At 40.4% G+C, this 23,957-nt stretch overlaps 1 protein-coding gene across 2 annotated transcripts; it reads left to right on the forward strand.

Moving 5' to 3' along the window:
- The first annotated feature begins 10,551 nt into the window (after positions 1-10,551).
- Positions 10,552-23,431, forward strand: kcnj16a (potassium inwardly rectifying channel subfamily J member 16a). 2 transcript variants are annotated; one of them, XM_028431279.1, is made up of 2 exons: positions 10,552-10,618; positions 21,814-23,431. In XM_028431279.1, exon 2 carries the CDS (start codon positions 21,824-21,826, stop codon positions 23,042-23,044), a length of 1,221 nt encoding a protein of 406 aa, XP_028287080.1. In that variant the 5' UTR covers positions 10,552-10,618; positions 21,814-21,823; the 3' UTR covers positions 23,045-23,431. The 2 variants fall into 2 exon arrangements, with proteins under 2 accessions (XP_028287080.1, XP_028287079.1); XM_028431278.1 differs by lacking the exon at positions 10,552-10,618 and adding an exon at positions 17,856-17,930.
- The last annotated feature ends 526 nt before the right edge of the window (positions 23,432-23,957 follow it).

Consider the following 23,957-nt stretch of genomic DNA (forward strand, 5'->3'; position numbering starts at 1 on the left):
ACAGAGCGTGTTCGGGGCGTGATGACTCTGATGTTTGTTGGAAGACGTGAGAGAAATGAAAACAAATTTAAATTGAAAACTGTCCTGCAAAACAAGGGGAGACAGAAAAATATTTGTGGGTAAAGTAGCTGTCTTTTCCCATGTGTTGAACTGGAGAATAAAATTGAATTACTGAGTTCACTGCTGTCAAGTGGGAGCACATGTAAACAGACGCCAGCCGAAGCCAGGTTAGCTGGGTTAAACACTCCAGTGAGTCAGGCGCAGTTGCGTGGCCTCCCAGCCGCCGATATCTGCACTCATTAACGTGTGGCATGAAGGCAGAACACATGGCAGCAACGCACCTTGGCTCGCTCACACAAGTTTATGAAAGTTAGAAGAAAGCAGACACGCAAATGCATGCCGACCGGCTCGCTGGCCTTGAGACGTTCGTCTGGATGTCTGAGCGTGCGTGTGTGTTTCTGTAAGTGGCTGCTGCGTTTCATTTATCAACGTTTATCTGCCCGCGCTATGGCCTTTGAGGTGAAAGCTTGTGTCCATCGGGGCTTACAGATGTATGCTAACTAGTAGCAGAGCTCTCCCCCTTTTCTCCCCTCTAAAAAAAGGGTTTGGCTGAGGCCGCCCACCAAACACAACCGCCCATACCAGACGAGTGCATCACCCCTGTTCGGAAAGAATGAACACATTGCTTCCTAATGTGTTCCCAATGGGTGCAGGTATTTGTGAGGGAGTCAGTGATCTGCAGTATAATTGGTTCTTAAACTAGGCCATGATGCTCTGCAGACAAACCCTCCGTCTGCTGTGACATCTGCACGTTGTACAGCAGACACATAACAGCAGTTTGTAAACACTTAGCCCTGTGATCACAATTCCAAACTAATTTAAAAAAAAATTCAAAGCAACAAAGAAAATGACTTTCCCATCATCTTGAAACAATATCTGGCCGGGTGTTCCTGCTCATAACACTTCGGAATACCTTTTCCCTCGAAAGGGTCTTATCCAAATTGGTGGCCTCTATCGCAACAGGGTCAGCGCTGTTTGTTCCTTTAACAGTTAGTGACCTGACTCGGTGGTCCTTCTGATTAGAGCCCAGCTGAGATCAGACAGCAGGCACCAGCAAGAAGACATCAGGACCACTTTGGAGCCCCTTAAAAACATGCCCTTTAATTATTTTTGTAAGTGTAAGTGAACAAGTGAATGGAAACTATGCGGAGTCCAGCCTCCCGCTGCAGGGGAGTGGGGGCTTGTTGGCTGTAATGGCATGGTGATGGGGGTAGGATACATTTACACATCAGAGGGTGGGATGAGGTTCTGTGATGGGACTGTCTAGGTGACACTCATATGTAGGTCAGTACTCATAATTTAAGTCTCCAAAAAGGGGCCACCACTGTACCACTGGTACAGTCATATTCTTATAATATAGAGATGCAAATAAAATACTGTCATCATTCATTTACATGTTTGTGAATAAGTGGGGGGTGGGAGAGCAACAGGAAAAGCCCAATCCAAACAGGTTAAAACTAATCCTGTTTGAACAGGGATCAGAAGGAAAAACATATTTACCGTTGATATTTTTAAAGCAATGTCTCATCATCCATTTATTTGTGATTGTTTTGTGTCACTCTGGTGGTTTGTTTTGTCTGATTGTGGCACATTTTTTTCTTTTTTATCTGGTTATCCCTGTAGTTTGTGTTTTGTGTCTCACTGTAGACGTTTTATATCTTATATGTAGCACTTGTTTTGCCTCTTGTACCTTTTGTTTGTCCTTGTAGTTGTTTTCTTAGCAGTTTCATTTAATGTTTTTGTAATTTGTGTGTCTGTTTTGAGTGGTAGTTTTGTGTCTCTTTTGTGTTTCCCTGGAGTTGTTTTAAGTCTTTTAATGTCTTTCTGTAGCTTTTTACTCTTGTAACAGAGCTCTTTCTCACAAGATACATTAGGTCACCTCACAGAGACTGTTATGCTTTGTGCCTGTCTTTTTAGGTCCGTATGTTAAAGGTAGTGTAGGTATTTTGAAATCTCAGTGAGAGTCAGCCAGAGAAAGTAAACACACGCCCCTTTCTCTCGGAGCTCACCCCGAAGCCATGCCTCCCAATCACATGGACGTGCATTACCTGAAGACGAGCTGCGGTCTGTGACTTCAGCCATCATGCACGTACCTCTCTGGTGTGCGCAGAGCAGGAAAATCAGCCAACCAGCCAATACTCCGCGCAGGGTCGTCCCGGAGGATTGGTTGATGTTTTTAGCGTTTTATAGCTTCCACAGATGATTAATATTCTTCGTCTTAATGCAAACTAATTGGTTGCTATCAAATTGTAAAGAGAAGTTACACTAATTTAACAAAAAGTGCATCAGAATGAAATCTCCTACCCTACCTTTAAGAGTGAAGTGTTTCATTGAGTTACATTGAGGTTACTGCTGAACCTGTGGGCTATAGCTCTCCATGAGCTCCGTTTAACTGATCATTTCAATCCGTGCTTGTTGTGATTTCTCTATATCATTCTTTAATCCTATAAAATCAAATCAAACCAAAACACTTTTTTTCAACTATGGCACCTTTTGGGTGTACCAGCTTCTGTTTCTTTTGCCACCTCTCCTCCTTACATCATAGTGAGTGTGTGGCCTGTCTATCACCCTGTGTCCTTTCCTCTCTGCCACTCCCTTTTTTCCACGCTCCCATTCTCCTTTCCTGCTTCCCTCCCCTTCCTCACCTCAGCATCTTCACCGCACACTCTGTCCCGGTCAGCCTCTCATTATTTTTACCCACCAGAATGTGGACCAGCTTCAACTTCATGCGAATAGAAAAACCACAATTTCTGCTCTGTCTGGACAGCACCCAGACTTTGAGAGTAGATGCAGCCTGTTCCACAGCATTGCTGCTCTCTTTGGACAAACTGAGCAGCTAACACAGAGAAAAGGAAGTGAGAGATAATGATAATGATAATTTTTTATATCCAAACTCATAAATGGATGATATCCATCTCCTTACAGTAAGTGAGACATAGATACTGAAAACCTCAGTGAATAAAATGAAAATAAAAACATTCACTTTTAGGACTGCTCCATTTTTTTGTGCTCTCAGGATGCTGGCACACTTCCATCACATTATGAGCTTCCCAGCAACACTTGCCAAGAAGCCCAGCCTCAAACACAGTTGTGACCAGAGTTATCCCAGCTGAGCCTGAGATTTACTGTGACAAGGTCAATTAATGAATGGCTGCTAATATCATCCTTGTTACATTTAGCTGTTTAAGCATTATGATTGACATAAAACTGGGTCATAAAAATGTTTCTTTTATTACATTCACGTTTTGCTTGAATGTTTCTTCACATATAAGAAGCTTGTGCTGACGCCCAGTTAGCTGTTGCCCAGAAAAAAGTCAATAGGTTTCTAGATAATTTGTGGTCAAACCCAAAGGATTCTCACGTATTACTGGATGTTTTATTACAGTTTGAAGTGATATGCTACTTTTGCTACCACACGGCTAAATCTGGCAACCACTGCACATCTAAAACCTTTGAATTGTCTAGTGGTAACACTAGACTTGTTGCACTTGTTGACCGAGCTGCCATCTGTCATGTAAACTTTTTAAACTGAATCTTAAAGTGTCCCCACATCTGACTGGTGTTTTCATTGGCCGATGAGGAGTCAGGAGTGCGAGCTTTTCATCACCAGCATCCCTCTGACACACCTGGCACAGCCTCTAAAATTATAACAAACAAAATTCTTATGCCTCATGAACTTGTGTGTAGTTTGTTCAGATCCCAGCAGATCAGTGAAACTCCTATAAGCATGAGCAGAAATCAAATTCTGTTGGTGTGCTTTTATTATTGTGGTGACTGTATCAACAAGGTATTTGCTGCACAGCTCTGTTAGCGCCAAGAAATACATAACAATGAAAGATGGAATAAAAGAATAAAAAGAATTAAAAGGTTGTATCAATTTCCTCAAAAATACATCAAGTCAAATGAACAGACACAGCTCACATTTGAAGGAGTTTCAGGTTCATATAAAAAAGGAATATGTTTTTCCATGTCATGTCTCATTTGCTCATTCAACAATCAAAATCAACCCAACTGAGCAAAATAATTGAGTCCAGCCCTGAGTGTGTGAGCGAAAAAGAAAAGGCTGAACTATGCTTAAACGTCTATAATTGGCAAGGATTCAATTAAAATGCACTATTGCGAAGTATTACTCCACACAATAATGTGTCTGCGGCCTAACAAGAAACGCAGCGTAAGAAGCTCTCTATAATGAGACGAACGCGTACTCTCTCACCCACAGCACTGCTTTGCTATAGCCGGTAAGATTTATGGTTTGGTTGTTAGTTCAAAATTGTGGCAGTAAAATTATTCACATAAGCAGGACAGGAAAAGTAAACTGTACCCTTGTTCCGAAGGTTGAAGCAAGGCAACTGGATTTGTAGAATTCAAGAAAAATTCTCCAAGTCCAGGAATGAAAAATGACTGAGAATTTTGACTGACTGAGAATCTTCATTGACAGGTACCCTTGTTATGACTTGATTTTCCTTTTTTATAGCTTCAGACTAATAAGACTAATAAGAGAGGAACTAGAACACCCTGAAGGTCCTGACTGCTCTGCACCTCATACCCAAATTTCCCCGAGGGACCTTCCCAAAGGGATTAATAAATATATTCTATTCTATTCTATATCCATAAAATTAATGAAATATTGTAAACTGGATCTTTTCAAAGGTAGGGCTCTGAGGGCATATTGGACACCGGCACATAATGATATACCCTCTAATTTAAGCTCATTGGAACAAGAGGTTAGAAGCTGGATAGCACACTGCACCCTGATCCTTTTATGTACACTATCTGCTAATCAGGTGAAGAAAACTGTAAATGACAGAATATGGTTGTATAGGTTGTTTAAAGACCAACACGTACAGTTGTTGGATTTACTTGAGCTCATCTAGTCTATCACAGTTCTGTTTGTGGTAAGAAGACCCCCTGTTATTCTGCTTTTACTGTCATTTTGTACAACACATTCACACACCCATCTTGCCCTGGTTGAATGAAGGTTTGGTCATCAGATATAGTTGCATGCACGTCCCCATAAATGTAACATGTTACATTGACCTGACAACTGTGCTGCACCCCTTGGTGACAAGGCAAGCTGATAACATTGGAGCTAACTATCACGTTTGTATGTCAACATCTCTCATCCTTGTTGGTCAGTAGAACAAGCACATAAGATTCATCAGGTACATTATCTCTTTAAACATCTCTCAAATTTGAGCTGTAGTAAGTAGGGTAAAAGGATCTCTTCGTCAATATTTGTGAGTACCACCACCAACATTTCCCTCACCATTGTATGAAGTACAAGAAGTAAGCAAACCTGTGTGTGTGTATGCACAAGTAGCAGCACTACTACTTACATAGGACATGGTGGAGGCTCCATGTCGGTGCAACGCAGAAGCATTAATAAACCTTAAGTAAGACTTAAGAGGTTGGAGTGATGGTGGAGGCACAGTCATTGGCTGTTTGGTCAGGTTTAGGGCCAGAAGTACATGGTTAGTTTTAGGTTTTAGACTACAGGGTTAGGCAGTTTTTATAAATCCATCAAAATAGTTTGTTTACTCCCAGAAGGTCTAGAATACCACTCCCTTGTTTGTGTGATATGTGAGAGAACTAACATGAGACAATCTGTGAGCCTCATGCAACCACTTGGATACTAATGAGCACTTTGTCACACAGCGCTAGAGTTGAAACATCCACATGTTTTAATGATTTGACCGCTTGCTAAACTGCTGCTAACATTGCTCATTATAGCCTCCTCAGTCAGTTCTGAGGTGTTGCTTGCACACACACACACACATCCACAACATGTCTTTTTTATAAAGGTTAATAAGCACATTAAATAGGGGCATTCATTTGGAATATTGTGTAACATGAATAAATATTGTGCAGGCAAAGGCTGGATAATGTGTGGATAATGTGTTGGGAGTGATTGAGTGAATGTGGGAAAATATCATGGAAAATATTAGCAAATCGGAAAATGTTACAGGTAGTTGGAATACGAGAGATATTGTAACAATATAATGCATTCTGAGCTTGTGATGACAAATCTTCCAGAACAACATGAAATCTCACCCCTTTACTCTCTCATTTGCTCATTCACACACATACATGCACACACACACCAGTGCGTGGTGAGGATTGTTTCACTAATGAGTTGGTTTGGCTGCAGTTGAGTTATGGGCATGAGCGCATGGTGGGACCTCACCCCAGTGCAGGGAGAGTGTACTGAGTGCACCTAACGCCAGACGCTGCCAAGGTCCTGTACGGACTCATTTATCAGCCAGCAACTATTGACTGACGATGCAGAGGTGCCGCCGCGTGAACACGAGCAGTCTGCAGGAAATATCCATATACATCACATCCAGTTATAAATTGAGGACTATGCTGTTTGTTTTGTTGCCACATGGAAGCTCATTAGCCCAACTTGCCTCTATTAGAATCAAAATCAGAATCAGAAATACTTTATTAATCGCAGGGGGAAATTGCTTGTTTTTGTATTGCTTATCAAAGGGAAATTTTACTGATTCTAAATAAGTGAATACACACTAATTCTGAAGGATTAAAATGTGTTCTGTTTCTGGAAATTAACAATTGGTACCCTCTCCACAGTCAGTGTGTGGTTCATTGACCACCAAAAGTTCACCATAAAATGCATTTTAAAGCAAACTGCAAGCTGCAGCACATTTGCATTTTTGTCACAGACTTTATAATTTAATGTGAAACTTATGCAGGCAGAACACATTGCAAAGAAAGTAGGAGGAAGGGGCTACTTCAACCAAGAGTCAAGAGAGCTGCACTGAGTTGCTGGGACAGTTGGTGCAGTCATTGTCTGAAGCGGCCAGTTTCTTTTATAAGCCAAACATATTGCAGGAAACGTTTGGACCATAAAATTTACATAGAGATAAAGTAAAAGCCATATCCACAATATTTGTCGACAACGCGTTACTGTGCAGATACCTGCATTTTATATTCAGTCCGTTAGCACATAGTCTGCTGTCTATCAGTTGGAGTTTAACCTTTTGTGCATGATTTTAGTGTTTTTAGTACCACTGAGCTCAGTATAGCTACATTTTTAAAGTTAAGAGAACATACCACTCTATTTTCTCCAGTCTTATAGCATTAAACATCACCATGGAAAAAAAAAATTAATAGTGGGTGAAAATGAAACAGCTCATGGTGTCAGGGTGACTTGAACCTTGGATGCGTTAGCGAAAGTCCGCCGCATTGCACCCCACCTGCCTCCTAACCTTTACTTATCGGTCCCAAGTTTACATGACGTCAGGGAATACAATAATATGTTCTGTTAACATTAAGGTAACCATGTTTGGGTAAGGACTTGTAGCCATTTGTGGGGTGGAGGTGTCTTGCTGCCTTACAAAGAGTCGGGCAATCTATAAACACATTTATTAATTACTCAATCCACTTTACTACAATAAAGGTTCAAAAGTGTCTAAAACCATCTTGCTGCCATATTTGTGCTATTTCTCTGTTTCTGTATCTTCACCATTAGTCCAAGTCACAAAAAAGACACAGAGTGAAGGAGAGTAAGAAGAGCAAGCAGAGTGAAGCAGGCAAAGGAGTAAATTACCTGCAGCTGCTTTGCTTAGTTGGGGGGTATAAATCTGTAACCACATCAGAAATTATCCATAAAATTTACAGCTTAGGAAAACCATGTGTGTGGCTCTTTAACACTCCTTAACCTACACAGCTGTCTTCTTCTATGCTACCATGAGAAAAGGACCAAAACATTTAACTCCAACTGCTCCGCACTGTGACCTACTGTATGTCGGTATGTAAAAAAAAAGGACACATTGCTAAAGCCATGCTCAGAAGCTGCCAATCGATCAATTTAATGAATCTGTGGAACTTTAAGGAGTTATGAGAACAGGGAATAAATGTTAAAAAAATTACGAATTACATAAGTAAATACAATACAATATGCCAGAGGTTGTAGAAGAGGGAGCAAGAAGTATCTCTCTAACTAGGACTGTAACTATTCATACATTCCATACAGACAATTCACATAATCCTCAATGGACTACAAGGTGGAGGTAGTTATGACAGGGCTTCAATAAGCTCAGGACATAAAAGGAGTTTGGTTACAGTTTTCAGACTCAAAATATTTATATTTTATTTTTATTAACTGCCATTAAAACAGATAAAAGATCAATGAAAAAATTGACGTGAATATGAAAGGAAAAGTCATGCTCAGTTTGAAAACACATCACTAAAAATGTATAGGGAGGCTGTGTGTGTGTGTGTGTGTGTGTGTGTGTGTGTGTGTGTGTGTGGGGGGGGGGGGGTTACGTATGGGAGAGTATGTCTCTGATAATCTGTCCTCACAATGATCCCACTGAAAAGCATTAAATGGCGTCAGTGGACGGGAGGAGGTAATAAAGCTGTTTATTGTCACAGGTGGGGCAGAGAGCAGGATGCAGTCGAGGTTGTGGGCCCAGCTGGAGGAACCAGCAGTGTTTAGAATGAAGCCCCATCCGGGCCCTGCATGAGGGCCCACTCTGTGTTTAACTGTGACTTCATTGCTGCAGCTCTTTAATGGACAAATGTTAGTTATCGATTGTGAAGATAGAGTTTGCCTAAGGTTCCCAAGTAGTTTTTGACATAGTATATGTACACACCCCGATACTATCTCTGACCTGCCTCCTAAACACTGACTTTTGTGTTTTTATTAGTCCCAGGATCGGATGAAGTTGGGCAGCACGATCACATGTTCCGTTAGCAGAAGTATATCTAGTGGATGTATTATTATGTTTTCTTTAATGAGGACATGATGAACTGTGCATATGCTCCCATGGGTACCAGAGGTATGGTAGGAGAGGTACGTCTCCTTCTGGTGGACCATCATGGAATCAGAGAAAATATGTACGAATGAATAATCTAAGCTTGTTTGAATTGACATCAACTACACGTGGACTTTTTCCTGTCAATCCATGCTCAAAGGTCCAGATGAGGGAGAGGGTATTTTCACACAAATCTAAAATAATGTTTAAAGTGGCAATCCTCAATCATGGCACAGGGAAGAGGTGGGGCATAATCTCTCTCTGTAGCAACAACTGTGGGATGGTGGTGGCAAGTGCAGAAACTAACTCTAATTAAGTATTTACATGTAGCTCAAGAGAAAAAGATTTGTTCAAATGTCATTATCAACTTGTCACAGCTCCAGAATCCATGTAGGGGTTAGAGTGGAGTGGAGGATGTGGTGTTACCTCTGGCTGCCATTTGATAGGGCAGAGTGCAGCTATAAGACAGAGAAGGAGTTTAGCAGTGATGTAGAGGCTGACAACTGCCTCCTGACCCTATGTGTTCACCATGTGTCCCAATTTAGGCTATCCACTCCATCAAACACTGAAGTGTGACAGCACTGCAGTGGTTTCCATCCAGTGAGACAGTGGCTGCTTTCCTCTCTTTCCTCCAGCTGAGCATCTCTGCGCAGGTCAGCCCATAAATTTAAAGGCCTTTCAGCAGGGTGTTTATTACCATTGCCCCATGAGACGTGTATTCACACAGCCACAGCTTTAGACATTTCCTCAACCCCTCTTCAGTCAAAAAAACTCAACACCCACTTCAGTGCTTCCAGGAGGGGAAGACATATTCCTTTTATTTCTAGTTTAACTGAGTTCACAGAGTTTCTCCTGCCTTTCCATCCAGCCGCCTGACGTTTTAAGTCTCACAACACCTCTCATCTTACGTCGTTTCACTTCCTCAGTGCGCAGCTCTTCATTAACAAATGGCTGTTCCTCTGTTTGTCATTACCGGGGGCCATCCAAGAGCTCACAATCACATGAGCCTACCTCCAACTGACAACCAAAAAAAAAAAAGGTATATGTCCTAAAGGTGCTGACTAGACCAAACAGCCAGTGGAAACGGTGGAAAAACCCAAATGGCTGGAAACACTTACAAGCCATTCTCCTTCACTGTTTCAATCTACAAATAAACTCCAGAGAATTTTCCAAAGCTGCGTAGAAGTGAAAAAAGAACGAGATGGGGGGAAAGAAAACTGACCTTTAATTTGTCTTTCTCATGCTATATGCCTTTATGTTCTCATGATGTGCAACCTCCACTGTGGTTTAACCCGAGATCAGTGCAGAGGTGCCGCTCAGGGTGTATAGACAATGACAGTGAGGGAGGAGAAAAAAAACAGTAACTATTAGGAAAAGCTTACTCCTTGAGAATTGCTGTGTTTTATTTCCCTTTGTCAGCAAACCAAAAAGAAAATGGCCTCTCTCTGTGGCACACATCAAGACAAACAAACGTTAAATTTGGTCTTCAAATCCATAAACTGATCAGAAAAGTTAGACGTTTTTTATTTTTATTTTTATGATTTCTTCCGGTCACTGGCCACATCCGTGTCAGGTTAAACTGGATTACAAATTACATAACACTTTACTGAGCATCTTGTTCTCAGATGGAACTTTGTCCCCATCAGGTCAGTCATTCTTGAAGAAGTGTTTAATATGCAATAAACTCAAAGCGGAGTACAGAGCTTGTTTTGGTAGGGTTAGATCTTGGAATTAGTGTTTAGTAGTAAAATCCAAGGACGGTGCAGTTTTTCTCCACAAGAGTAAGTGACTCTCATAGTTTTTGCACAAGTATGTGATGAAAAAGTTAAGAAAATATATTTGTGGTTTTGCTGTTTTTGCTTTGCGAGCATCAGTTTGTGAATGAGCTTCAGGTCTCATTAAGCTGACTGTAAACTCTTTTGTGCCGAGGTAAAAATAGTCTTTGGGTTCGAGGCAGATCGTGCCAAGGCTTTCTTGATGGAGATTGTGGTTGAAGTAGAGGCTAAATAAGAGAGCTGTAGTCATATCATTGAATTTCGACCTCATGCTAAGATCTGAACACTTGCCCTGCAGAACGCTGTCAATCCGATTGGAAACTTTGGAGCTGATGCTCAAACCGAAACCCGTGTAGCCTGAGACCGCAAGACAACGCTTCAAGTCGTTGATATTTTTAGTGCAGCTGGAATGAGATTGTTTCAACAAGAATATTTCCAAGAGATTCTGAGAATTTGAATCATTTGGTCCAGCACAGACAAAGACACAGAGTTTGGCAGATCAAAGGCTGGATGTTAAATCAAGGCCCGTGTTTCGTGAACTTAAAAAGAAATGACATAATTGTGCATAAAAAAAGGGGGATATGTTACAAGAGAAACAGACTCGGCAGTGAAGACAGGACGGTGTGGCGGTAGCTCCAAATGCTGCTCTCCCTGACAGTTTTAAGTACGAGCTGAGTGAACACAGGCCTGTTTTTAAAAGACTGTTTACACTGCCTGTATAATAGCCAGTAAACAGCACAAATAGATGAAGGAAGTTGTTTTTGTCGGTTTCAGACACCTTAATTTTATAGATCCAAACTCTAAAAATGGAACCATAAAAGTGGGTTTTATAAACCATTTCATCTGTGATTAAAACCAAATAGGTTCATTGAGATTTTAATGATCAGATTAAAGAGCTGCATCATGAGATTAGACTGCATATTCTAAAATGAATTGTGTTTGAGCCAAAGCTGTCTGGGAGGGAGGCAAACAGGCCCATTAGAAGCTCCCACATACCATAGTGCTCAACTGTTACGTATTTGATTTAAAAAATAAAGACTTTCGTGTGGAGTTAAAGGGTGTGCATGTCTTACATCATAAATGAAACACCAGCTGTACCATTAACAAAGAAGTTAAAAGGTGTGTTTGGACAGCAGGAATTATAGCAGTGCTCTAGTAGGAAGGAATTAACCTGCACATGAAAGCAACACAAAGGGACGTAAGGTTTTTACTGACTCATTGTGCTGCAGATCAAGTCAAGACATACCTTACAGTGCCTTAGAAATTTAGGGGATCAGTCCTGTACATGATCAGTGATAATTCAGTGATAATAACCAAACTACTGGATATTAAAATGATGATCATTCTCATCACTAAAATTTGCAATTGTAGAGGGTTGTCCGACAGAAGGATGCTTCCAACTCGTTTTATGACCTTCCTGCATGATGATCATGGGGGCCATGCTCCCAAATATTCTTTCTCTTTTTATATTCTATCCTCTGAGAGTTTAAAAACATTCTAAGGTATGACAAATTATTTTAAAGTTGACCAAAAACTTTATGTGAACAAATATTTTAATAATAAAAGTAAGATAATAACTGTATTTTGTACTAGAGCAAATTACATGTATTTATAAATTAGTTTTATTGCTGCAAACGGATGATTACGTGACTATGATTCATTTGTTTTTACAAGGTGTGTTTTTATTATACATTTCTTACAGTTCTTAACATGAAAAACTAAAACTAAAAAAAACAAAATAGAACAACTAATAGCAGATACATTCTACATTAGGAGCTCGTTCAAGGCCCGAGATGATTTGTGAATAAACTTTTATCTTTACAAGAAGAGCTGCTCCTAATTTTAAGGGAAATTTAAAAAAAATCCTTATTCTAAGAATAAGAATTTCCTGACTAAAGGCAATTCTTAGTGCTAAAAACTTTATGAATCTGGCCCTGAGCTAATGGTTAGCATGCCACTAATGAACCCATGAGGTTTCAATAAAAATCTACAATAACCCAAAGAGCTAACTTAACATTGATACAATTTACATATTTTTTGGTGCAACAGTCCTCTTATGGGGTAACACTTGGCTTAAATTGCGTGATTATTATGACATGGTTTTTCCCCCTTTGTTTAATGAAGTGAAGATAAGAAGTTAAAGACAAAATGAGCTGAAACAAACAGAGAAGAGTAAAAAGTGAAGATGGAAACCTATGACACTTGCCAAATAGCCAGCCCCCCCCCCCCCCCCCCCGTGGTGCTGGGCTAGATTAGCATCACATCACAGGCTCATGAGCCATGACATAAGAATGCTTATGAAACTCACACATGCAGCACATAGCAGTTGCTTCTGAATGAAACAGGAGACACAGTGAAATTACTGGAACCTCACGGATCCCTGGCCAGCACACTGCGCCCTGAAACTCCCTCCTGACCGATTTACTTCTTTTTTTTTTGGTCTCCGTGTGTAAGCCAAAGAAGGCTTTTTTTACAATAAAATTATTGTATATGCATTTTTTTTCATTATTTTTTAAACATAGCACACTTTCACATTACACAAAAGCCAGATATTAGTGTTTTTTTTTTTGCTCTTAGAGTTCTGTGTCTCTAAGCCACTTAAAGCCTGGCTAAAAAGTCTGCTCTCATTGTCCGAACCACTAACGTAGGTGGCAGGAACAGTGGTCCCTGCTGCAATTATTATCAGCTGAACTGCAGTCAACCAAACCTCAGCAGCTGTTTAACAGGTGACCTGCCTCTTACTGCAGAGTGTTTGCTTGTTCTGCCTTTTTAGGAGAAGATACACTAAATCATTTCATGCCAACCACACAATCTCGCTAATGCAGATATACATGTATGCAATCGCTCACACACCGACACACACAGACGCACACACGCGCTGCACAGATGGTCAAACATGTACACAGGAAACAAATGTGGGATTCAGACATGGGTGGATTCACCACCAGGACTTCCTGAGAGGACCCCCAGGGGCCAAGCATGACAGAGGGGCCCCAGAGTATATCCCAAAAGAAAACAATAGTCTAAAAATAAGTAAGGAGGAAGTGACTACAATACGTGTGTTCTCACTTAAGTTAGGACTTTATCGGCTCACATGTATGTTTTGTGTTGCTTTGTTGGCATATACTGCTGTCAGTTAACAAATCCATCATGTGAGGAAGGATTCCCAAAACAAATACTGCAAGCCTGAATACCATATTATGGGCTCCGGAACATCAGCAGAAACCCACAAATATCCAGAGCTTATTTGTTTTGTTTTTTTTGTTTTTTTTGTCCTGTTAAGGTTTTGAGTCATCTTTCTGTGTCAGCCTGCCTGAGCTTCACTTCTGCTGTGCATATCAGTGCCTTGAAAAAGTATTCATATTGGATGGGGGAGCGTCCGTGAACAGCAGTTTTCAAATCTTGCCACAAATGCTCAATGGGATTTATCTCTGGACTTTGACTGGGCTATTCTAACACATGAAAATTCTTTGAAGGACACCATTCCATTGTAGCTCTGGCTGTATGTTTAGGGTCATTGTCTTGCTGGAAGGTGAATGTCCTTCCTAGTCTAAAGACTTTCTTCCAGGAATGCCCTGTATTTAGCTCCATCCATCTTCCCATCAACACTGACCAGCTTCCCTGTCCCTGCTAAAGAAAAGCATCCCCACAGCATGATGCTGCCACCACTATGTTTTACAGTGGGGATTGTGGTTTGGTGTTATTTTTCTGCATTTAGGCCAAAACTTCGGTCTCATCTGACCAGAGCACCTTTTTCCACAGGGCTTGTGGCAAACTGCAAAGGGGACTTCTTACATCTTCTTACATCAACAGAAAGTTGTGTTAGTTGTGTTAGTTATAGTTGTTATAGTTGGACAGATTCTCCCTCCTGAGCTTTGGACTTCTGCAGCTGCTTCTGCTACTTGGTCTTCTATGATGGTGTTTGTTCACTAGTGCTCTCTAACAAACCACTGAGGCCTTCACAGCAGTAACAACAGCTGTAATTATACTTACACTAAATGACACACAGGTGGACTCTATGAACTCATTAGGTGACTTCTGAAGGCGATTGATTGCACTGGATTTTATTTAGGTAAGATATGCGGTGCAGGAGGCTGAACACAAATGCACGCCACACTTAAAAGCTAAAAAATGTTGAAAACCATGTATCATTTTTATTCCTCTTGACAATGACGTGCTACTTTGTGTTGGTCTGATCAGATAAAATCACAAAAAAATACATTTAAGTTTGTGGTTGTAAGGTGACAAAATGTGAAAAGGTTTTTCAAGGCACTGTAGGTTCATAGCCGCCTATTCAGCTCTAGCTCTACAAACAGGTTGGACCTAAAATGCCTCACAGAACCTGAAAATATCCCACACAATATAACACTGACCCAGGTCTACAGCTTGCAGATTAAAGGGAAAGGTTTTCCACTATGTACAGTAGAATAAAAGGACCTCTACCTCAGTTCACCTTCTCTGATGCAACCTGTCTAAGATCCAGGCTAATCTTTTGCTATTATTAAATAGTCTTCCTTCTTTCTTGAAATCTTTTGGAAGAGTCTCAGCTCAGAAAGCAGCCATTGTCTGCATTTCACACCCTGAAATCTTTCTGGCCTCTTTAATTTTGTGCCTTGGCTTTGGATGCGAAGGTTTGATCAGAACCCTGCTGCACATTGTGCTCGTGTATTTTTTGTGGATCATTTTTATTGGGAACAAATTATTTCTTTTTCCTGGAAATGAGGTGATTTGTTATGGGTCCATTTTTGCTGAGACCCCTGTTAACCCCACCAACTGCATACACACGTAACTTTTGCATCCACACACACAGACACAGTAGGATACATGGACACACATGCACTCGAAAATGCGTTCACTTTTAAAAAATGCAGGGTTCATAAACATAAAAACTGGCATTCCTTCACAGACATAGTCTAAGACACCCGAAAGAATTTACTGTGAGGGCCCCCCACAGTGCTCCAACTAGAAAAATAAAACTGTTGAGTCATTTCATGTGCTTCAGCCTCTTAGTCTGCAGTTTTTGCAAAGGTGTCAAACTGCCTGCCTGCCTGGATTATCCTATTTTGCAGCTGCTGCAGGAGCCAGTGAACCTTAGGAATTTCACTAAATGTAACAAACCTAATGTACATTTTTTTTCAACAGGCAACCGTCCATCTTGCATTAATCTATAACTGGGATAGTAAAGACTTACAAGCACAGAACTCTCTTACATAACACTGTCCAGTTGCCATTTGCACCAACATCCATGCACTATTCACACAGTAAACACTGCCACCATGGAAACGTCATGTTGACCTGACAGCAGTCTGTAATTACCACTGTCCTAGATTTGTTTGTAGCTAAATAAAAAAAAGACATTTTATCACAATATGTAAAACCTGGGAGACTGACAGTGAATAGACTTGTATGTTTGAAACCTGAGTACGGCTTTTTGCACCGGACAAAGAAGAGAGTTTGGTTGCAGAGCAGTTAAGTAACTGAATGCAGCTAATTAAGTTCAGGGAATGAAGAGGTGAAGTTTTATGGACAAGGGTTGATTTAAACAATGTTTTGATGTGTTAGCATGCACAAAGAGCAGTAGCCTGGCCACCCACCCCTATTCTTTTTCGATTCTATACAAATAATTAGTCTTGTCTCTGTGGATTTGAGTTGATGTAAACAGTGACAACCAGACTAGTATCAACAAAAGAGGTCCAAAATGGCATACAGTGTAGTAGTTACGCTGGTTGCTATTGAAATTTGAAAATCCAAGGTGTTATTAGCAATTATGAAGAGACAGGGTTCCCGGCCTTATCCTTGTAACAGGAAAAAAACTTTGTGGAGAAAGTTGTTACAGAGGGTAAAAGTGTGTTTAAACTGTGTTATATTTTTTACATAATAAATACTTTACATACTTATGTTTAAACCCATGTTTATAAATCTCGGGAAATATTAGAAACCGAAACAAGTCGTTTATGTGCTTCGAGAAACCAAAAGAGAGACTGAAAGAGAGAGAACACTTCAATTTCTAATTCCAGCTGTACTTTTAGTCTAGAAATTGTACACCAGGCTCCATTACAACTGAAAGAGTCTTTTCATGATGCATTTTTGGTTGTGCCACGCCAGGTTTAGTTGATCACTACCACACTACTCAATGCCTGTGGTCCCATGAGGCACGCCGTTGTGTATTTTAGAGTATCACTGAAGCAACCCTCCACCCATCTCTGTGAAAGATAATACACCAAGTCTATTTTGGCGCAAATCTATATTTCCATCAACCAGATTGAGCAGGCAGGGAGTCATACACCAGAATTTTCGATTTTCAAAATGAAACACCATGATTTTACTTGTGAAAGAAAATCAATTTAAAATTTACCATACAGTCACTGTCATGAACTTGCATAGTGTGGGTCAGACAAACAAAAGAAATAACAATTATAAATCATACAGCTTGGAAGCTGTCACAACTGCCTGTTACCATGAAGTCCATCTGCACTTCAGTCACCTATAGCAACTCGCTCCATTGTCATCAATAGAAAAAGAATATTAATGAGTGATTGGGGATTTAGTTTCAATGTGTGTACATAGGGGAAAAACTGATGTAAAGAGTGGACAGAGCAATCCTCTTTCTCCCTTACTCCCCCCACAAGCTCTTAATAGCATATTTCAAACTTATGTAGTGGCATTATGCAGTCCAGTATACGCTGCATATAAACATTTTTTTACATGGAGTCACAACTGAAGTCGCACTGAGGACAGAACAAAAAACACAGCGCAGCCGGACTATACTGCCCGGTTGGACCCCAGCCGAAATGAAATATACTCATTTACAATGAAAACATTGTGATTTAACAAGTGTATGTCACTAACAAACAACTTTAGACACACTCCTGTTACAACTATAATTAGTTTTGAGTGCATAATACGTGTTAATGTCTGAATAATATCTAATAACCATGTGATAATTATTAAAAATTGTAACCAGTAAATTGGTCATAGACTGTTCCTGAAAAATAATCACATGTACTGAATAACCTGAACTTAACCTGAGTCGAATATTCAAAATAATGGTATTAATGGTGTGAAATGTATCAAAACATGCATCACTTGTACATACAAACTACACACACACATAGTGTTTACATGCATAATTACTGTACAGACACACACACTTACCTGCCTATATGACACCATGTTGAAGGGAGGTGTTAATCTTTAGTTTTGTGCAGATAGGAGTGGGCGGGTTCATTCCAGGAGGTGACTGCTTAGTGCACCTCTCAGGCAGGTACAAAGACTCCAGCGAGCACCACAGTCTTTATCCTTTAAAAGAAAAGAAAAGGTAGGAAATGATCTATCAATATGTGTTGTTTTTTTGTTATACTTGTTGCAAATCAGTGAGGGCAAAGTCAGACTGTTGAGGTCAATGTCAAATCTGGAATCGCATGAATAGAGTTGTCAGATTATATAAAGGACAGTTTTCTTACCAGGAAAATGATAATTATTCTTTTAAGAGAGTTTTTATATGATAGATAGATGTTATAGGTCATTTGAGGGTTTCACAAGTGAAAAACAAGGAACACATAAACAGAACAATGTGTAATCTGAGATACATTATTAACAGCAGTGACACATGCATGGTGAAAAAAAACACAACACAAGATGTGGTGAAGGTGATAAGAATGAGTGTGATCAGGTTTCTAGTTGAAATCTGATCATAACTTGAGAAAAGGTTAGTTTTGATTGTCAATGACATTTCAGGGTTTTTTTCTCTTAAAAGTAGATTTAACAAAAACGAGAGAATTGGATGTGTGAGGCGGCCTTACTGCTGGCACGACAGGACTCACTCTGTAAATAAACAGTAAATAATGCAAGAATGAAGATTGCGAAGGTCATGTTGGTCCTGATGGAAATGAAGGGAAATCTAAATCTTCTGAAGAGCAGTGAGTAACCAACAAATAAATACATAGGCCTAAACATAAAAAAAAATATATATCAAAATAAAAAGCAACAAAGATTTAAGATACACTGAATATACTGTGAAAAAATATTTTAACTGCTGCTAGAAACAAAACATTAACCATAGTAGCAGGCTGCAAAGACATAATAAAAAAATACATTAACATGTCTCCTTGCCTTTAAACTGCTGTATTTAACCTTTGCCAATGGGCAGATCAATGTCAGCAGCTATTTCTAGAAAAAAAAATCTTACAATTAGTGCCATGATCTTAGCTCTGAGCGGATCATTTGATCCACAAGCGTGCAACGAAGCAACTTGTTAAGATGGAAATATTCTGCAGCGCTGAGGTTTTGTGAAGGTCATTAGAGGTGGCAGAAAGCCCCAGGCAGAACTGAGACTAGCCACCCATGCACGCGGTTCTGTTCCAGTGAACCACAGATGGGTGGCACAGTGTCATTTGCAGTAAGTGAGCATGTAATGGAGTTGTAAGTGCCCCAAGCAGCAAAGGAAACAAGCCAATTGCCCAAGTTGTTTCCAGAGTTCATCTCTCAAATCCTGGTGTCAGCCGTGTATAACGGACATTCAGTTTAACTTTAGGATACAAAAAAAAAGGCTCCCAGAAAAACAACACAAAATAATAAAAACATAGCTGTGAGTGCAGTGGAAACTTTAGGCCAAAGGTCAGGATGTGTTTTGGTTGTAAGAGCTTGTTCTGTGTGAAGTCTTGTTTTGTACACAGAGCAGTTTGTTTCAGGTCATGAGCTCCACAAAAAGGCAGAGTGGATGTGGAGAGAACAGCTCAACCTAGTGGGTCAACACCACACAGCCAATCACCCATCTGAAGCAGACAAAAAAAGGAAGATTATCAGAGCCCTTTAGAGGTTAGGATATATTACTAGATCATAATCTCATGTTACAGATTTGCAGTACACAAAGTGGACCACATTGTGGTGTAAGGTGTTCCTGTAGGGCTTTTTAAAAACACATTTAGTTTTCATTAAAACCACTGCAACGACAGTTACATCACTTTAGGAAATATGTTAAACTTATTGACTGACCACATGAAATCAGATGGAGTGCAAGGTTAGTTTACTTTGCACATTTCAGCAACAGCAAGTTTAATTAGTTAGGTATTTGATCTGAAGGATAATCAGTGTTACAGCTGAGGGTCACAGCTTCAGCTATGTTAGTACCTGAGGCTGTACTTTATCAGGCAGCTCTGTTTAGAGCAAAATGAAAATGAAGGCATGCAAGCATATTGGTAGTACAGCAATGCATTATGCCATTCTGCAAACCTTTGGGTTTCAACAAAAAATATTTTGGAATTAAATGGTTTATCATAATGTTACATTTTATCTTCAGGACTCATCCTCTGTAAGTCATGTCTGTACAGAATTTGATGCCATTACATCAAGGTATCAAAATGTATTTTTCAGCAAGATGTCAACTCATATTCCACAAATATCAGAATATCATGAAGTTTCTAGGAGTGGGGTTTATCCTCTGAGCACCAAGAATGACTGCACAATCAATTTCACAAAGGAGGTGCAATTGACCGCTATTGTAAGATATTTCATTGACACGATGACCTGCTGATGCCACTTTAATAAAGGTCACAGGATCACCAAAGGAGATCCTCTGTGGATCATGAATGTAAAATGAAATTCAAGAGATATTGCTGAGATATCTCATTCTGGGTCCAAGCAGTTCAGCAAACAACTCTGCTGCTCTCCAGCAGGATGCTGCGCTTTTCTCCTTGCGTACATATCAGGGTATTTAGGAGGGGATTATGGGAAGCTAATAGGACGTTATTTCTATGACCTCATGGAGTGAGCTCCATGCTCTGGCAGTGGGGATGTTGGCTGTGGCCAGGAGAAAGTGGAGTCTGTGACTGGAGCCCGGTTCACTCAGTCAGATAGCGGTGATTCAAACCCCATTTGTTTTGGGCGTAGAGGATGCTCTCAGTGGTTTGGCTGTGATTGATCCTTCCCCTGCCTGTGATCGCACCATGACACTATTCCAGTTTCCACATTCATTTTTCCCCTGCTAACTTAGACCAGTTCAGTCCTGTGGCGCTTCCTTTATTGGCCCTCTGACAGTTTTTTGACCTCCACCCAGACTAAAAAAAAGGGTCTGGGGCCATTACTTCTGGACAACAGCAAACCTTTGCATGGAAATATTATAAAGTTTACAGAGTTTAATGTTGCTGGGGCAAAATATATCTAACTATGGCACAACACATCACAGGAATCTTCTGTGCCTGCAGTGTTTGAGGCGTTTTATTCAAACGTAATCTGATTATACAGTAAATGCATCACCTTAAAAGGATTGTTGATTGTTTGTAAAAGACAGCAGGCCAAGCGAGGATTGTTGCGCTGGGTTTGTATCTCCAGGCAACAGCCACATTACAATTAAATGTATTGACACAGTACAAAGGGAACCAAACAGTGAGGCAAAATACAAGAGAAAACATTTGAATTATATTAATTTAATTATTATATAGTTATACCCATAACGGAACATAGAAAAAAAATATCAAAAAATAACTTTTTCCCTTGTTCTTGTTGCTACTCATCATGTATTTGTATTAGGCATTACAGGAGGTTGGAGATTTCCAGTGATGAGTTGATGTTTTCAGTACATGGAAGACATAATTGTTTCCGCCAACAACAGCAGCTGGAAAGAAAAAAAATTGGAAAATAGGCACAGCTGTTTTAGGTGAATGTCTGTTTACTGCATTGGTAAAACAGGAAAACCCCTTTAAGGATATCCTGAATTATCTATATTGATATTGGGGCCTCAAATCATAACATCTCTACTGTAACAGAATAAACATGCTGAAGTCTATTTATAGCTGTAAGAAAGATTTCCGTGACACATTTATGGACTCCTACATCCTAACGAGGGTCAGAGGTCAGACAGCTTTCAGTAGCTGTCTAGTCTCGTCTGCAGTTGTCTGTCTGCTCGTCATGCTGTCATGACCTGCATTGCTCTAGTGACCTACAAAATTTTGGGTCAGTTTAACCACAAAACAACCAGCAGTCTGTGTACAAACTGTTAGGAATTTGGTGTTGTGACTCTCATCAGGGATTGACTTACACCTGGGTGTCAAGGCTAAAATATTTAACTCTACTGAAAACTATTACCTAAACCTTTCAGTTAGACCAGTCACAAGGCATTAGTTGTATGAATAATTCATCACTTAGGAGCAGTTACATTCAAGAGCCTTGAACCATAGTTTCATATTCTGTCTTTCTCTCCACAGACTTTGCAAGATGCCTAAACAGTATACACCAGTGAGCCCCACTGATAAAATCAGTGTGAAGACTGAAAATGTATCCCAAAACAAGAAATACCGCTATGTGCGTAAAGAGGGTAACTGTAACGTCATGTTCCGCCATGTTCCTGAAGAGTGGCTGCTGTTTGTGACTGACATCTTTACCACGCTGGTGGAGATCCGGTGGAGGGTGATGTTCCTGATCTTTGCCCTGTCTTACATCCTGTCCTGGCTCTTCTTTGGCATCCTCTTCTGGGTCATTGCTCTCATTCATGGAGACATCAGAGACCACAACAACGACCCCTGTGTGTACGAAGTGCGCAGCTTTACAGCTGCGTTTCTCTTCTCACTCGAAACTCAAACTACCATCGGCTACGGTTTCAGAGGAATGTCTGAGAACTGCATGATTGCCATCATTACTGTCACCATACAAGATGTCATCAGCTGCTTTATCGACACCTTCGTCATTGGAATTGTTGTATCAAAAATGGCCTCAGCCAGAAAAAGAGCGCAGACAGTGGGCTTCAGCAACTGTGCAGTCATAAATCTCCGTGACAATTACATGTGTCTTTCCTGGAGAGTCGGGGACTTCCGCAGGAACCACCTGGTGGAGGGGACGGCTTGCGCTCAGATAGTCCGCTCCACAGTGCACGCCACAGGAAAACTTGATGTGACCTATGAAGATCTGGTCCTCCAACAGAGGGAAATTGCCCTGGTCACACCAACCACCATTGTCCACAGGATTGAACCAGGCAGCCCACTCTACAAGATGAGTCTGGTAGATCTGCGGAAAGCAGAATTTGAGCTGGTGGTTTCATTTACCTACACAGATGATACCACAGGGATGCTGCATCAGACCCGGACCTCGTACACACCAGCCGAGATCCTCTGGGGTCATCTTTTCCAGGAAATGATCAAAGTCAGCAAGAGGTACTACAGGGTGGACTACACTTTGTTCAACCACACCGCTACAGTGCTGGTACCCGAGGTCAGCGCTGAGGAGCACGAACACAAGAAGCAGTTGCGGCCCTCTCCTCCACAGCCCGCTTCACGATCACAGAGAGAAAATCATCAGGATAATCTTCTGAAGCCCCCCACTGTAATGGTGGAACTTGTGAGCGATAGCCAACCTGAATCAACCTCTTCACCATCTCAACCAGACAATCAACATCAAGACACTTTGACTTTACCCAATGACATCACAAGTTCAGACATATAAAGCAAAGCTGAGAGATTTGTGCCAATATGATTTGGGTATATGATTCACAGACAAAATGTTAATGAAGGCTATTGGCTATTTTGGAACTGTATTATGCTCAGAGGAATTTTTGTTATGTAAAAGAGTAAAGGGTCATTGGAGGTCAGTTACAGGTATTGCATTTGCAGGGTAGTCTAATGTTATGAATGTTCAAACAGGATCTAACCTAATGGAGCAACACCTGAGCTGCTCCAGCAGGTGACAGTTTTAATGACCCCATCTTACCCCCTTCTCACAACTATAAACAACTGAAAAATGTTTTAATTACAAATTGAAATCTACTAGATAAAAATAATAATATTTAATGGACAATGCAATGTTTCATTATTTATTTTCCAGAGCTGTTAGGGCACCCAAATGTATACAGATGTATGATAAAAAAATGTGTGTGGAAGGTTGCTTATTTTTTGTAAATTATACAGTAATTCTAAATCCATAAATATTAATACAAAAAAAATCTAACTGTTTTAGCAGACTGGGCAACTTGTTTGAAAGACAATAACAATGTCATACAAATTCAATAAAGTGATGTTTAAATATATGTTTGCGTCTTCATTCTCACTGATAATCATGTGTCTGGATCAGCTTGTTCTCACCAGAAACATATAGCATAAGATTGATATATTAGTCCTTCAAAGTGGAATGTGCACATATTTTTTCTGGGCAAGCATGCGTCAGGATGGTAGGTGGGATGGCAACTGTGATTGAAAACAAACAAAACAGCTCACAGTGTCAGGGGGCCTCAAACCCCATAACACCATCAATCTAAACACATGCCATATTTGAGGTATTATCTACTAAATGTGATGTTTTTTTTGGTCAGGACATGTTGGTCTGGATCAGGGTTTTTGTCTTGGAACCTTATAAAGGTCCG

The sequence above is a fragment of the Parambassis ranga genome, chromosome 19 (genome assembly GCF_900634625.1).
Source record: "Parambassis ranga chromosome 19, fParRan2.1, whole genome shotgun sequence".
NCBI classification, from domain to species: Eukaryota; Metazoa; Chordata; class Actinopteri; family Ambassidae; genus Parambassis; species Parambassis ranga.

Excerpts from the sequence above, each read along its gene's own strand:
- kcnj16a (XM_028431279.1), top strand. The coding sequence starts at position 21,824 with ATGCCTAAACAGTATACACCAGTGAGCCCCACTGATAAAATCAGTGTG.